The 14,575-nt window shown below is 38.5% G+C and overlaps 1 protein-coding gene across 2 annotated transcripts in view; it reads left to right on the top strand.

The window, feature by feature from the left end:
• Positions 1-9,890, top strand: part of Nhe3 (Na[+]/H[+] hydrogen exchanger 3) — a 254,903-nt gene extending 245,013 nt beyond the window's left edge. For both annotated transcript variants that reach the window (XM_067153087.2, XM_067153086.2), the window contains one exon: positions 8,879-9,890. In XM_067153087.2, coding sequence (XP_067009188.1) covers positions 8,879-8,920 — 42 coding nt within the window. In that variant the 3' untranslated portion in view covers positions 8,921-9,890. The remainder of the gene's footprint in view (positions 1-8,878) is intronic.
• The last annotated feature ends 4,685 nt before the right edge of the window (positions 9,891-14,575 follow it).

Raw genomic sequence — 14,575 nt, 5'->3', positions numbered from 1 at the left:
CAGCTGGTTGTCTTCAGCCACTAAGAGCTTCCGTGATGTCTGACCAACCATTAAAAGTTAGTACCCATGTTAATCTAGAGATGGCAGTACTAATATCAAAATTTTCAAATCTGTTGGTTACATGATTTTTGTTTACATGTTCATTTGTAGTGTTTAAGAATTTGTGCAAATGCTACTATTTTCAGTCTCCAAAGTATGTTCATTATGTACATCATCAGTGTTGTTGGAATCTCATCCAGCGTATTAGGCACCTATTATATCATGTTCCAAGCTCTGTTGTTCTTATGCTGGTATCCATTCCATGTAGGACTTGGATGGGTTGTTGCTCCCTGTGGAAAGTTTTGAACTGTAACTATATATAGTCAGTGTGTTTGTCGTGTATTATTATCCCCCTTCTTATGTTTGACGTGCTTTTGATAAAATTACCCATGAAATCACCACCGCCATTTCCTCTTATCCAGCTTCATCATTCTTTTTTCTGTAATTCTGGTCTATTCCAGGTGCCTTCTTCTTATACTAGTCCACTTCCATGGCTAAATGGTTAGCGTGCTGGCCTCTGGTCACATTGGTCCTGGGTTCAATACCCAGCAGGATCGGGAATTTTAACCATCATTGGTTAATTTCGCTGTCACGGGGCTGGGTGTATGTGTTGTCTTCATCATCATTTCATCCTCATCGTGATGTGCAGGTCGCCTACGGGAGTCAAATCAAAAAGACCTGCACCTGGCAAGCCGAACATGTCCTTGGACACTCCCGGCACTAAAAGCCATACGCCATTTCATTTTTCTTCTTACACTGGTCTTGATCAAACCTGTCCATATTACTATCCTTCCCTTAAAATTAGTCTCCTTCATGCATTTTGGTATCCTTCACTCGTCCTCCAAACTTTCTTGTCTAGAAGACTATGTTTAATATCATCTTCAGCCACATCGTCAAGATTAATGACAACACTTAACTGTTCAAGTCCATCTCCTTTGACAAAGTCCAGCAAGGTCCCATGTCTATATTGTGACAGATCCTTTTGTCAACAACCGTGGGATATCCATTCACATTAGGTGATCCCTCTCTGATATTCTCCAGAACATCGTTGTTGAGAGGCAGTCCCAAACTAATGCTATTGGCTTGAAAGTGAAAGTACCGAGTTCCAAAGCATCCAAATGTGATGATCTCTCCAAATATAAGGATATTATTTTCAAGTTGAAGGCTAAAGTTACCTGTGATTTGATATCTCTGAATTTGATCGAAGTGTAAATGATCTTCAGATACATCCAGCTATTAAAGACTATAAAGCACAACAGAATGGAAGAAAATAAAACATTCAGCATGAAATGTGCAACTAGCTCTAATCCATAGAGAGGAACAAAGGATGTCCAAGAAAAGTGTCTTGAAAAGTGCACAATTGAAGTGCTTAGAACAGCAGATGTGTATGCACCAAAGTATGTTGGTTTTTTTCATTTTTTCTTACAACATATAGTATGAAGTGTACTCTTTTATGACTGTTAAGCGTGAATGGTCGATAGGCCTTGGTTATGAACAAAACGTTCACGTTCATTTTAATATAGCATATCATTCAACATGCACTGCAGCTCAGTCTCGAGAATTGTTTTGCACGACCTGGGATAATAACAAGCAAACAAGAAATAATAAATGACCAGAATACATACCCAGAAATCTCACCGAAAAGGCCGTCGCGATTTGCAGAAGCAAGGACACAAGAGGCCAAGTGAATCAATTAAACTAAGTTTAATAACTAATTGGCTGAAATAATAATTCCTCAAATTAGATTTTTGAAAGAAAACTTTAATAGAAGGTAAATTAATTAAAGCAGAATCCCGACCTTGTCAAACTACAAATCAAAATATTTCAGATATCAATTAATTGAAAATTAATTCAAATTAAAATTATTAACATCAATTATCAGTTATTGAACGCTAACCACAGAAAAAAAAACCAGAAAACCTTTCTAATGCACTATGTCGGGTATCTTTGATGCATGAAAACGGACATAAACCCCAAACTTCCCGCAACTTCAATTATCTGGGAGAAGAAGATCAATAAAGAAGCAAACAAACCCACAAGAAGGACAAATAAATAAATATCACACTTCCAACCGTTACTATAATTGAGTATCACAAGAGTGCAGGAAAGTGATCAGCACGCACGAAAAGTCATATCCCCATCAGATGAATGTCAAGTGTCATCAATAATTAACCGATACTCACATGTCAGACACAACAGAGCAACACCCCCCAACCGTTTTCATTCTATTACACGGCTGTGTAACATATGACTACCACCATAATCAAAATGGCTACTCGAAAGTACCGAGGAGTTCATTAGGAAAGCTTTCTTCTAAATATTTTACTTGCTCAAATGGTGGTTTGAAAGTCTCCAAATGATAAATATGATTAATAGGATAAATTAAAGAAAATGAAATTAGATCACCGTATTGGTTATACAGACTCTACGTACATCATTACTTTTGTTAGGAGCTCCTCTACATAATTTATTCCTTTACGTCCATGAAACTTTAAATAGCTGTACCAAGAAGGTAAAATTAATTATATCATTATAATTTAAAATTGAAACCCCAAGCTAATTGTACTTTACATAGTTACAATCATGACCTGTTTCTCAAATATTTTCAAATCTCAACTTTCCGAAAGATTGGATCCAGAATTTTTCACACATAGTAACGCTGAAAGGTCTCCTTTTCTCTTAACACCACGAAATAGTAGATTTCGTAGACTAGGTTAGCCCAGTAGTAAAGCTGATTGAAGAATACTCACAAGGTCGATAAAAGCGACAGATTAAATAAAAACAAACCAATTCTTCGGGCCTTATGCCCCAGATGGATAATCATTATTCCGGATCGAGTCCCAACACCATCTTCACATCCTCGAGTGATTAATTTTATCCGTTAATCCACAACCAGCGTAGCTTGTAATGCCTCGTCTTTGATGTAATAATCAGGAATCAAAACAACTGCCTTCCTCCTACATTGTCGTGTTACCGTTCATCACATAGCAAGCTCATCTTCTCGCGGCTAGAGAGCAGCACATACTAGCGACCAGGAAGTCTTAGTACCAAGTTGGCCTCTAGAAAGCGTACCATCACCAAATTGGAGTAAAAGGCAATACAATCTCGATGTTCAAACTTACAGAAACGTCGACAATTATATGAAGACATAAATGAGTCCCAAAATGCATCGTACCATGCGAGGAGTAATTCATAATCCATTACAAATGTACTAGAATTAAGTATCTTACCTCGGTGGAACTGCTTTTATTTTTCAACATAGTCTCCCTGTAGACTAATGCATTTGGTCCAGCGATGTTCCAATGCCTTGATCTCATCTCAAAAATGAGATTCCTCCAGGCCTGCAAAATACCTCTCCAATTCGGCTGTCAGTTCTTCCCTTGTAGAAAATCTCTGACCACTGAGGAAAATTTTCAGCTTGGGGAATAGATGAAAGTCTGATGGTGCCAAATCAGGTGAATAAGGTGGATGTGGCAACAATTCGTACCCTAGTTCATGAAGTTTTGCCATGGCAATAACACTTGTGTTCGGCGGAGCGTTGTCCTGATGAAAGATGACCTTTTTCCTTGCCAAACCAGGCCTTGTTTCGCGTATCTTTTCCTGTAGTTGGTCTAGGAGGTTTGCATAGTATTGCCCCGTAATTGTTTGGCCAGTAGGAAGATAATCTATGAGCAGAATGCCTTTTGCATCCCAGAAAACTGAGGCCATGACCTTTCCGGCTGAACGCACTGCCTTTGCTTTCTTTGGTGGTAGTGAATCAGCATGTTTCCACTGCTTTGACTGCTGTTTTATCTCTGTGGTATAGTAGTGGACCCAAGTTTCATCTGTAGTCACAAACTGGCACAAAAAATCTTGTTGGTTGCACTGAAAACGGGCCAGACTTTGTTCGGACATTTCCAATCTGGTGCGTTTATTGTCCAATGACAAGACATTGCGGATAATTTTTTCATACCCAATTCTTTGGTTAAAATATAATATAGCCATTCAGAAGACATCCCTACAGCTACAGCAATCTCCCGCACTTTCAGTCGACGATCTTCCATGACCATTTTATGCACTTTTGCGATAAATTGTGGGGTCGTAACACTTTTTCACCGTCCACTACGTGGATCATCCAAGCTCTCCCGACCAAATTTAAACTCGCTGATCCACTTAGCAACAGTTGCATATGAAGGAGCAGAGTCCCCCAGTGTGTTCTGAAAGTCGGCATGAATTTCCTTTGCTTTCATACCTTTCTTTACAAAGTATTTAATCACTGCCCGGATCTCAGTTTTTTCCCATTGTCACAAATCACTACGCGGGGACAACAACAAAGAGTCGTCACTACCACACTCCTGCAGCTATAGCACTGACGCACCACATGTTCACCTCACAAAGGATGTGTGTTTATTGTGCGGGAACCTCGTTGCTCTAGCACTGACATCTAGCGGTGATTCCGAGAACTTTTCAAACCGTCCTCGTATGAGCCAGCCTGTTGGCCAGTCACTGTCCTGTGATAGCTACTATGTATTTAACAGCATGGGGCAGTAAATCTCATAATAGAGGGTGTTGTTTGTTTTCAGACATTCAACTCTCATAAATTCCTTTTGTTGTTTTAGATTTTTTATCTTTCTTGTATGGTGGTGTCTGTTCGATAGTTCAGCTTTTCGTTCAGTCTTTTGCTTCCAAAGCTAGACTCATTCTCGGTATCATTCAGTTCTTGGAGTAATATTTATTTGGTGTATTTAGTGTTGTGTATTTAAATGCTTACTTTTAACCATTATCATTCAAGGGATGAAACTTTTAATGTAGACTTTTCATTATTATTTACTTTTATTAAGCACAAACAATGAGTGATATAGAGTGTGCTTCTCTTCTCATCATGTAAGTCATCCTAGAAAACACTGGAAAATAAACGTGGCTAAGAAAAAGAGAAAGTCAGGTGAAGATTATTTAAGCTGGAAAACTAAAAATGTTTTAAGTGCAAGGAAAGTAGAGCGTCCTTGTCGGTGTGGTTGTTTCGAGAAAGTGGGTCGAGGTGAAATTGATGAAATATTTTGATCATTTTGGGAAATAGAGGATTACAATTTAGAGAACAACTAATTAAATAAACTAGTGACAAGTGTGGGTGTGAAAAGATTGCATGTAAAAGACAGGCCTTCTCACAGATTGCGCACAGTAATTTATAAAGTCATTCATTTAAATAAAATCGACAAAGTTTGAGCAGTAGGTTTTCGGAGCATTCATGATTTGAGTGTAAAAGACTGTGTACTGTTCGTAACAAAGTTAGAGGAACTGTAAAGTAGTATTTTGCAATTATAATTTACAGTAATAATGCCTGCTGCTCTATTTCTGAACAGTGTAAAATATTTCAGTGTGTATGTAGATGTTTCTCTGTGTGCTACTTAGCAAAATTTTAAATATGTTTTTCTCAAAAACATATCTATTGGTGCATACACCTCTGCTATTCTAATGGCCTCAATTTCAGTATTACAGTGAAAGACTTAAACCGGTCAGGCCAGTAATTGAATTTGTTAAATTAACATGTAAACTAAAAGAACACCTAGTATATAACGCTTACTCTTCCCGTTCTCAAACCCAAATAACAGTTTAAGACATGAATACAGCTGCCCTTTAGCAGAAGCAGAAAGCTTCAAATTAGATTAATTGTTCCAAACAAAGGTTTCTAAACAAATGAGGTCTCATTTGTAGTTAGTGGCATAGCTATTGACTGCTCTAGGCCCTGATCATGTCTTGATGAAGGTTGTTTAATATAAGACTGTCTTAGAGACAATTGCTTTCAATGCATCAAAAATGCTTGAAATGGGGTATATACCTTAGAGTTTCCAAACAGCTAGAACTATGCTTGTTCACAAAAAAGTAGATACTATTGATATTGAAAACTGGTCTATTGTGTAGGGAATTATTGAGCGACGGGTGCTGGACGTGTGCCTTAAGGAGGAGTTCATATCATTCAGTCATTGTCAGTATGGTTTTACCAGTTCACCAGAAACCCTTATCACTACATTTATTCTCTGCTCGGTTCTAGCCAACACAAAAGAGAAGATCAACTCTGTGTTTGTGTTCTTGGATATAAGAAAAGTATTTGACAATATAGGACATTGCATATCTTCGAAAGACTACAATCTCTGCCTATTCCAACTAAGTTGGCTGATCTGATATCAGACCTTGAGGAACACAACTTCACTAAGTTTGAGGTGAATCACAAAACGGCAAGACTATTAAATTGAAAATGGGTGTGATGCAAGATTCTTCGCTTTCACCTGCATGTTATAATCTTACAACAGGTCATATACTGTATATTGGATGAACTGTCTGAAGAACCATTCGCTGATGAATACGGCTATCCTTTAATTCTAGGTTTATGGCCTGTTACAGTTCTTGCCTTTACAGATAACAACATTGTGGTGAATAACAGTAATAAATTTGTCTGCTTTGCAGCTAACTACTGTAGAATGGCAATACTAGGTTTTAAAGAGATTGATCTAGAAATCAACTTTGAAAAATGTACGACAGCATCTCGTAAGGAAAATTGCAGAATGGCCATCTAAATATCAATCACCTGATGAACATGTCCACTATCTTGGTGTAAACTTTGCTGATGCCCAAAGGCCACTCTTACTGCATTCAAAAATAAATTAGAGTTGTTGACATCTTCATCTCTGTTATATCCTGACCAGAAGTTTAGTATAATTAATAAATCACTAACTACCACAATTCGTATGAGGTAATTGACATCTGTCTGCATCAGTTGAAGTGAGTAAGATCTGAAACATGTTTAAATACTGGGGACAAGTGTATATAGATGCTTATAAAGTCAGAACTGATCTGCATGACGTGGAATATCAAGCACTGTGTAAACAACCTCATATGAATAAAGGTGTTATTCTGTATAAAGGCTACACCGCAATGGAGTCTCTTGCTCTAAATGGAAGGATGCCCTCAAAATGACGTGCAATGTTGCTGCAGTCCAAACTGTTCCGGGGAAAACTTTGGACGGTAACCACTGACAGTGAGATTGAAATCCTTCCACGTGTTCTTGGCTTCTGTCCACACAGTGAATATCTTCGTAATACCCATCACCACATCCTTCAGTCACATGCTAGCTGACTCATTATGAAGGAGGGGATATACAACTCATGGGGAAGTGTCTGGAATCGTTATGTAAGGGAGCATGAAGGAAATCAGTAGATAGCCTTTAAAACTGAATCGAAAACTGGTTACAGTATATACTAGATCAACTGTGAGGTTTGAAAAGAGTTCAGACCAGATACAATATGTTGACAGTGAGGAGGAGAATATTATAAATTTTCCAACTAACTCATTTCTGGTTGCCAACGTTTCACCCCCGTGTGCTAAGTTGGGCTCATCAGTTGGTAAAAAGCACATCCACCAGGACACATGGCTAGTGCATACCATGTAGGCCACTGCGTAGGCTACTTCGTGCCACCGGCAGTGCCAATGCACTATGAGAGACTGTCTCATTTTCAAAAATTGATGCCTGCCTGGCCATCAGATGATGTAGATGTTGATTCCCATATTTCAGGTTCCCTATGGGAATCAACATCTATATCAGTGAGGAGGAGGTCATCTACAAATCCACAGCATCCTTGTGTAAAAATAAATACAACCTTGATCATACTGAGGTGATCGGATTGATGGTGGGTGGTCGTGGAACAATTCCAAGCCTTCTTGTAAAGACCTGCAAAATGGTGGGTATCCCAAGTAATAAAATCAAGGAAATTGCAATCTCGATAGTTATGGTGTATGTTGAGATTTTACAACCTCACTTATATATTATGTAACCAATGTCTTACTGTTCCTAATCCTTTATACTATTTTCCTATCTTTGACTTGTAATTTTCTACCTATATTATGCTTTGTTCTTGTGGCAATTTGATAATTTTTAGGAAGCCAATAAAATAAAATACAGTTCCACCATTTAACTTTTCTACCCCACTTTCCTTCCTGACATCTTCATTTCTCACTCTGTCCTTATTATCACATTTCATTTCAGTGGCTTGAATTTTATTCTCCTCTCTTTTTGTCACCTCGCAGGTCTCAATACGTATGGGTATACATCTCCTCCTTCCAAACTAGCTTCTATACGTGACACCCCTTCGTTAATCTCTGCATCGCCGGGCAGAGTGGCTCAGACAGTTGAGGCGCTGGCCTTCTGACCCCAGCTTGGTAGGTTCGATCCTGGCTCAGTCCAGTGGTACTTGAAGGTGCTCAAATACTTCAGCCTCATGTCGGTAGATTTACTGGCACGTAAAAGTACTTTTTCGGGACTAAATTTCGGCACTTCGGTGTCTCCGAAAACTGTAAAATTAGTTAGTGGAGCATAAAGCAAAATAACATTATTATTAACCTCTGCATCCAGCTTTAGTTCACTTCCTAGCTATTTGAATCTGTCCACAATTTAAAGGTTCTGACCTCCAATATTTATGATTCCTTTCCTTACTCGTGTCACCTCTTATTCTTCTTCACACTGAATTTCATACCATATTTCACATTTTTCGATTCAGTATGCTGTTTTTGTACTTCATTCCCCACACCTCAGTGTACTTCCTTCAACTCCTTCACAGTTTCATCCATTGCCATTATGCAGTAAATAATAGTGTTATAGCCTTAGCCCAACAACTTTCAGCTAAAACATTTGCCATACATTGCTTGTAGAATTTCCATTGTTTTTTATTTATGTACCAACTCCCTTTCCCATACCTTTTTCTTGGATGTACCTTTACTTATGAAAGATAATACTAATTTAATTGCCTTTGTAGTTTAGTGGGACTACCAGTGTATCTACTGTTATAGTGTTGTATTTTATCTCTTGCAGAATGTTATCATAGCTAGTAACGGACGGCAGTTCCCGCTCTGAGCTTCTACTGCTTCTCTATCCTTGGCTGGCTCGTGCATGGCAACTTTTAAGAGCTTGTGCTCCTTGCTTGTTGTAATTAAGTTTATGTTCATGACATATTCTGTATACAACAAGACAAGTCTGTAAAAATATGTAATTTGGATCTGTAGAAATTAGATTTATCTCAGCACTTATGATGCATGTTTTAGGCATGCCCTGGAGAATTGTGATCATTTTTTACTTCAATACAGGTGTTTTAACAAATGTATGAATAAAAAATATACACTGACATGCCAAAAGTCATGGGATAGGGGTCTAGTGCTGTGTAGACCTTCCTCTAGCACGAAGAAGTACAGCAACTCATCATGGTTTTGATTCCAGAAGTGGACATAACACCTGTGGGGATTGTTGAACCATGCCATCTGGATAATTACCCACAGCTCCCTGTTATTTTTAGGTGCAGAATCTTGAGTGTGATTGGACCCCTCCACCACATCCAATAAATGCTCGATGGGGTTCATATCAGGCAAACAAAGTGGCCACAGTAGTCATTGAAACTCTCCAGAATGCTCCTTGAACAAAATCTGGACAATTTGTGCCCAGTGACATGGTACATGTCTGAAATACCTCATCATTGTGTGTGTGTGTGTGTTTTTATGTTTGTGAAATCCATTGAGGGTTGCTCATGCTCGGTGAATGACCTACTCAGGTGGCCCAGTAGACACTGCCCGTGTCTCATGAACACACCCCACACCATTACAGCCTGTATGGTGTCTTGTTGATGTATGGTTGTTGTTGTTGAATGGTGTATTTTCCTTAAAAAAAAAAGGACACTTCCTCTAAAGCACTGATACTTTGTCATTATATGAATTTTTCATCTAAACAGTGTTATGTGGCTGAAGATGTTTATAATATACAAAACATGTACCACTTTAACCAATAAGTTGCCTTAAGCAATTTAGTGTATCAACAAGGTGGAAAATAAATACTTAGTTGTGAATGAAGATTCATCTTGCTTCACACCCGACCCCATAGAGAAATGGATATACATTTCTATACGTCCTCTTCATAGCCATAGTCATCAAAAGGAGTCGTGTATCTCGTCGTCAAGACTGGTAAGTCGAACCAAGGTCTCTTGTAATCTCTCCTAGTAGTACTGGTAGTCTTCAAGCGGTGAATCTTCTGTTAATTTTCCCATATCTTGGAGAAACTGCATTGTTATTTTTCTCCCACATACTTTTTTTTTTTCAAAGTCGCCAGCTGTTTTCTTGAGTTGCCCTGTCATTGTAAGCTAGATTGTGAATCTTGGAGGTGTGATTTTCATGCAGTCAGCTCTTTCTGGATGGATACATTTGTCCCTGCTCGGGTTGTAAACCTTGGAGGTGTGTCTCATACTGTCAGCTCTTCTTCAACGGAGGTTCTTGTCCCCACTACAAGGAGGTGCAAGGGTGCATAATTTAAACTTTGGTAACAGAGCGCACACATGTAGTTTGAAAACAGTTCACATGTGTGAACTTCATTCACTAACAGGGAGTGCCTGCATAAAGCTAGAGGCAAGGTATATTTTCAAACTGCACTGCAGGTAGTATATGCAACCTGCTGTACAGTTTCAAAAACTTTTATAGAGCGTGCATATCTAACCTCATGATTGAAGTGCTTATATTATCACAATATTCCAGAATTAATGCATAGATGATCATACCAGTCACGCTATCTGTAAATATCTAAGGATATTTCATAATAAACGTTCTGATTCGGACTGAGCTAGGTATGGAGACATGGATAGTGAAGTGGTAGGTTGGTGTATATCAAAGCATGATTGAATGGGGCATGGTGTAATCAATTTCATGAATCACCTGTGGCATCCCCTTGAGGCATGAAGTGAATAGAATCCAGTGGCAGGAAGATCCTGAAGTCTTTGTGCATGAAGTAGTGAAGTTTAACTAGTCCTGATTCCCAGGTTTCATTGCCATATGTTAAGTACACACACATTCTAGGAGCAAACACATTCACAGAAGGTACTCTTCCTGATAGTGTCTGTCAATCCTTCACAGCCTGCATGTTACACATCCTCCTGCAGTCAATCCATCCACCAATTTTTCTGTTGTCACCATCCTTCAGGGCTATGTTCAAGTGCCTGTTTCACAGTTGTTTTTCTATCAGTTCTGGTTTCTAGTTCATACCAATACAATTTTATCTCTCACCTCTTGACCAGTAAATGGTGATCTTGAAGGTACTCCATATAGAATGTAAGACCCAGTACATTAATCTCATGCAGGATCTGCTTGTACCTCTCCATCGCAGGTCAACATTCCACCCCATAAAGTAAGATAACTTAGGAGCCTTTCTTCCAAAACATGCAACATGATTTCTTAGTATCAGAGATAAGGTTGTCCTGTAATTATCATATTTCATTTCAAGGACCTAGTGAAAATGGTAATACTTTCCCCTAAACAACTGACGGTATCCTAAGAGAGAAATCTTTGTGCTATTAAAAACAAATATCATGCCATTTGTGTGGAGTTTTCAACACTTAAAATAACACTAACGTAATGGGCAAACATTCAATACAGGCAACTTGATCATACAAGTACAGTTTGTTCCCATATGACTGTATAGCCCATATTCATTGACAGTGTCTGCAGATATACCCAAAAAATCCTGCTCATGTGAAATCAGGTTTTTGTTGATGTCTCCACTGTTTGCTTTCTGCCGCAACAAGCCGGCAGTTGGCTTTGAATGATTCCAAACCATTATAGATAATTTCCTCCATATCCAAAGCTATGTTTCCTCAGACTTTGATATCTATGATGCACTTTTTTTTTTTTAGGCTGGATTTTGCAATGCCCTTGTTACATTTTGTTTGCTCTCCGATTTTGTCGTTTGCTGTAGTCACCCTGCAGCCTTGATATATGTCACTTGTCGCATTTTGTCCTTACTGTTTTGCTGTAGTCACCCTGCAGCCTTGATACCTGTCACTTGTCGCATTTTGTCCTTACTGTTTTAATGAACAAGATATTTTAATGTTAAATCTCATTCATGGTTAAAAAGAGACTACAGACAGTGGTGTAAGCTGACTTTCCTAACTTTTCCTGAAGATTATTATAGTTCTTTGTAATGGTCATTGATCACAATTTGCCAGTGAATGCCTGTGCAATAGAGTTGCTACATTTTGTAGAATGTTGAATGTAATTTGGCGGTACAGTTTTTTGTTGCAAGCATGGTAAGATACTTTGTATACAACAAAGCTTTGCTGTTATGTTTTGTCATTGTCATTACTTAGTAAGTAAGCTTCAGGAAAGAAAGACATCACATTGGTAAGAACCATGTACAGTATGTAACTTGCCTCATGTTTCACTCTTACCATAATACCTCATATAGAAAGTATGGAGAGATTCAATGAACTTTTAACCGAATGGCGCTTGTTGCCATCTGTGGATATTGTAAGAGTAACCATGACTGCACAACCATACAAGTTTTCCTTTACTGTTTTAAAAGATTTTACTCACTGATACTGAAACTGTCCACCATCGTGATCCAGACATTTTTGGTGCCTCTTTAAGAAAAAAAAAACTCCCATCACTTGCTGTAGTTCACATTCAGTAATGCTGGTTATTTCCTTACTGATATTCTTTTTCAATTCTTGCAGGGTATATGGATTTGGCTTGTATACATTATTTTTAATTTTTCCCAGAAATAAAATTTGTTGTAAATTTTGTATGGCCTGGAATTTTACACCTGGGAATATTCTTCAAATTTTTGAACTCGACAAGCTGACTGAATTAACACATATGAATCTTAAATAAATACATATTGTGCAGGAAAAAAAAAAAAAATACTGAGCCATATTTCACTTCATGATTAAATACAGAACAAGCCAGGCTGAGTAGCTCAAACAGTAGAACACTGGTCTGCTATGCCCAATTTGGTGGCTTCAGTCCTGACTCAGTCCAGTGGTATTTGAATGTACTCAAATACATCAGCCTCATTTTGGTAGATTCACTGGCATGTTAAAGAACTCCTGTAGGATAAAATTCCGGCAGCTTTGCATCTCTGAAAACCGTAAACTAGTAGTTTGTGATACGTAAAATTATTAACATTATTATTAAACTAGCAAATGTACCCATGCTTCGCTATGGTATTCTACCTCGTGTATGGATTTCTACATAAATTACTGCACACACAGTGAGTATGTATGTTGGGTAGTCAGCCCGAAGGCTGGTTTGATCCTCTGCAGTTCTACCAACAGCTGTCATAAATAGCCTAGGTGTCACTGAAGAGGCGTACTAGGGAAATGAGGAGTGAGGTAATTTCCCGTTGCTTTCCTCACCGAGCCAGCCGTTGCTATTACATATCAGTCTGCCAAGCCCACTGAAATGCATGCACCAACAGACCCTATGAGCGATATTTTCACACCATTCATAACAGGGACTGGCTGCATAAGGAATGGTATTACTAGCATCACTCATACCTCAGTAAGACTTCATTAAATTGCATGTCTCTTAGCGCAATCCAAAATGCAAAACGGGGAGGACCCTATACGTTGTTTCCTATGTAAGGTGTGTGTTGGGCAGTTTTGATGATAATGGCAGGCCGCATTTCCTACTAGCAAATAGAATCAATCCCGTAAAAGAAATACTGTACAAGTAAAAATACATTTTTATTATTTTTGATCCGGATAAACTGGAGATCCAGATTAGTGAGGCCCAGATAAACGAAGTTCTTGTGTACTTACTCCTAAAGAGTAAGGGCAGAGGCAAGAAATTAAAGCAGAAAATGAAATAATGGTCTACAATCTGTGGTACTGTTCAAATATTAACAGCCCCCTTTAGTGCAAATTGAAGATAATTGTAGCCTACAACGGTATTTGGCAAATATCCTGGAGAATGGAAGCTTGACATCTCTCTCGCCTTTGACGCAAGGAACAACCACAAGATTGCAGGAATGATGATGAAAATGTCATTACATTACTTCCCTGCTGGCAAGCAGTCAGAGATGTTACCATGGTAACCGTAATGGTGAAAGAGAAAAACAGACATGAAAGCTAAAATCCACTGATACGGTCTTGAGTTGACCTAAAATGGATAAATATCTGAAAATTTGCCACAAAAAAAAAAAAGGGCAAAATTAGACAGCGGACCCCCTACAACTTTATTATAGATACAGAACAAAACACGCCATTCATAATAACTGAATTGAACTAATCCACTTTACGATCCCCACTAAGAGCAAGCAGCTATCAGGACCTTGTTCCCATCATGTGTTCAGTCAAAGGACAAAACCAGCTGGTTTATAGTTCATTGGATCTCTCTGTATTTAACTGCTGTACAGTATGTTTGAACTAAATTGGAAGGTCTCATATCAGTCGGTGACCTAATAACATATACGCATTTCCTCTGGTTCATGCGCAATGGTTGATATTGTGCCTGCAGACGAATTAGTTCCGTAAATTGAAATAAAACTGATTGAAATGTATGACGGTAAGTCAGAAAAAATCTAATGTTTTGCATGTGACCAGGTTAATATAAAAAAATCCTATGGTGCTACAGCCCTTGCATGCCTTGACCTACCAAGCAACTGCTGCTCAGCCTGAGAGCATGCAGATTATGAAGTGATAAATCCTCTCTGCCATTATTTGTAGCTTTCAAAAACTCAGGCCACTGTTTCACAATCAGA

This window comes from Anabrus simplex, chromosome 8 (genome assembly GCF_040414725.1).
Source record: "Anabrus simplex isolate iqAnaSimp1 chromosome 8, ASM4041472v1, whole genome shotgun sequence".
Lineage (NCBI taxonomy): Eukaryota > Metazoa > Arthropoda > Insecta > Orthoptera > Tettigoniidae > Anabrus > Anabrus simplex.
This window is presented reverse-complemented; position numbering and strand designations above follow the sequence as displayed.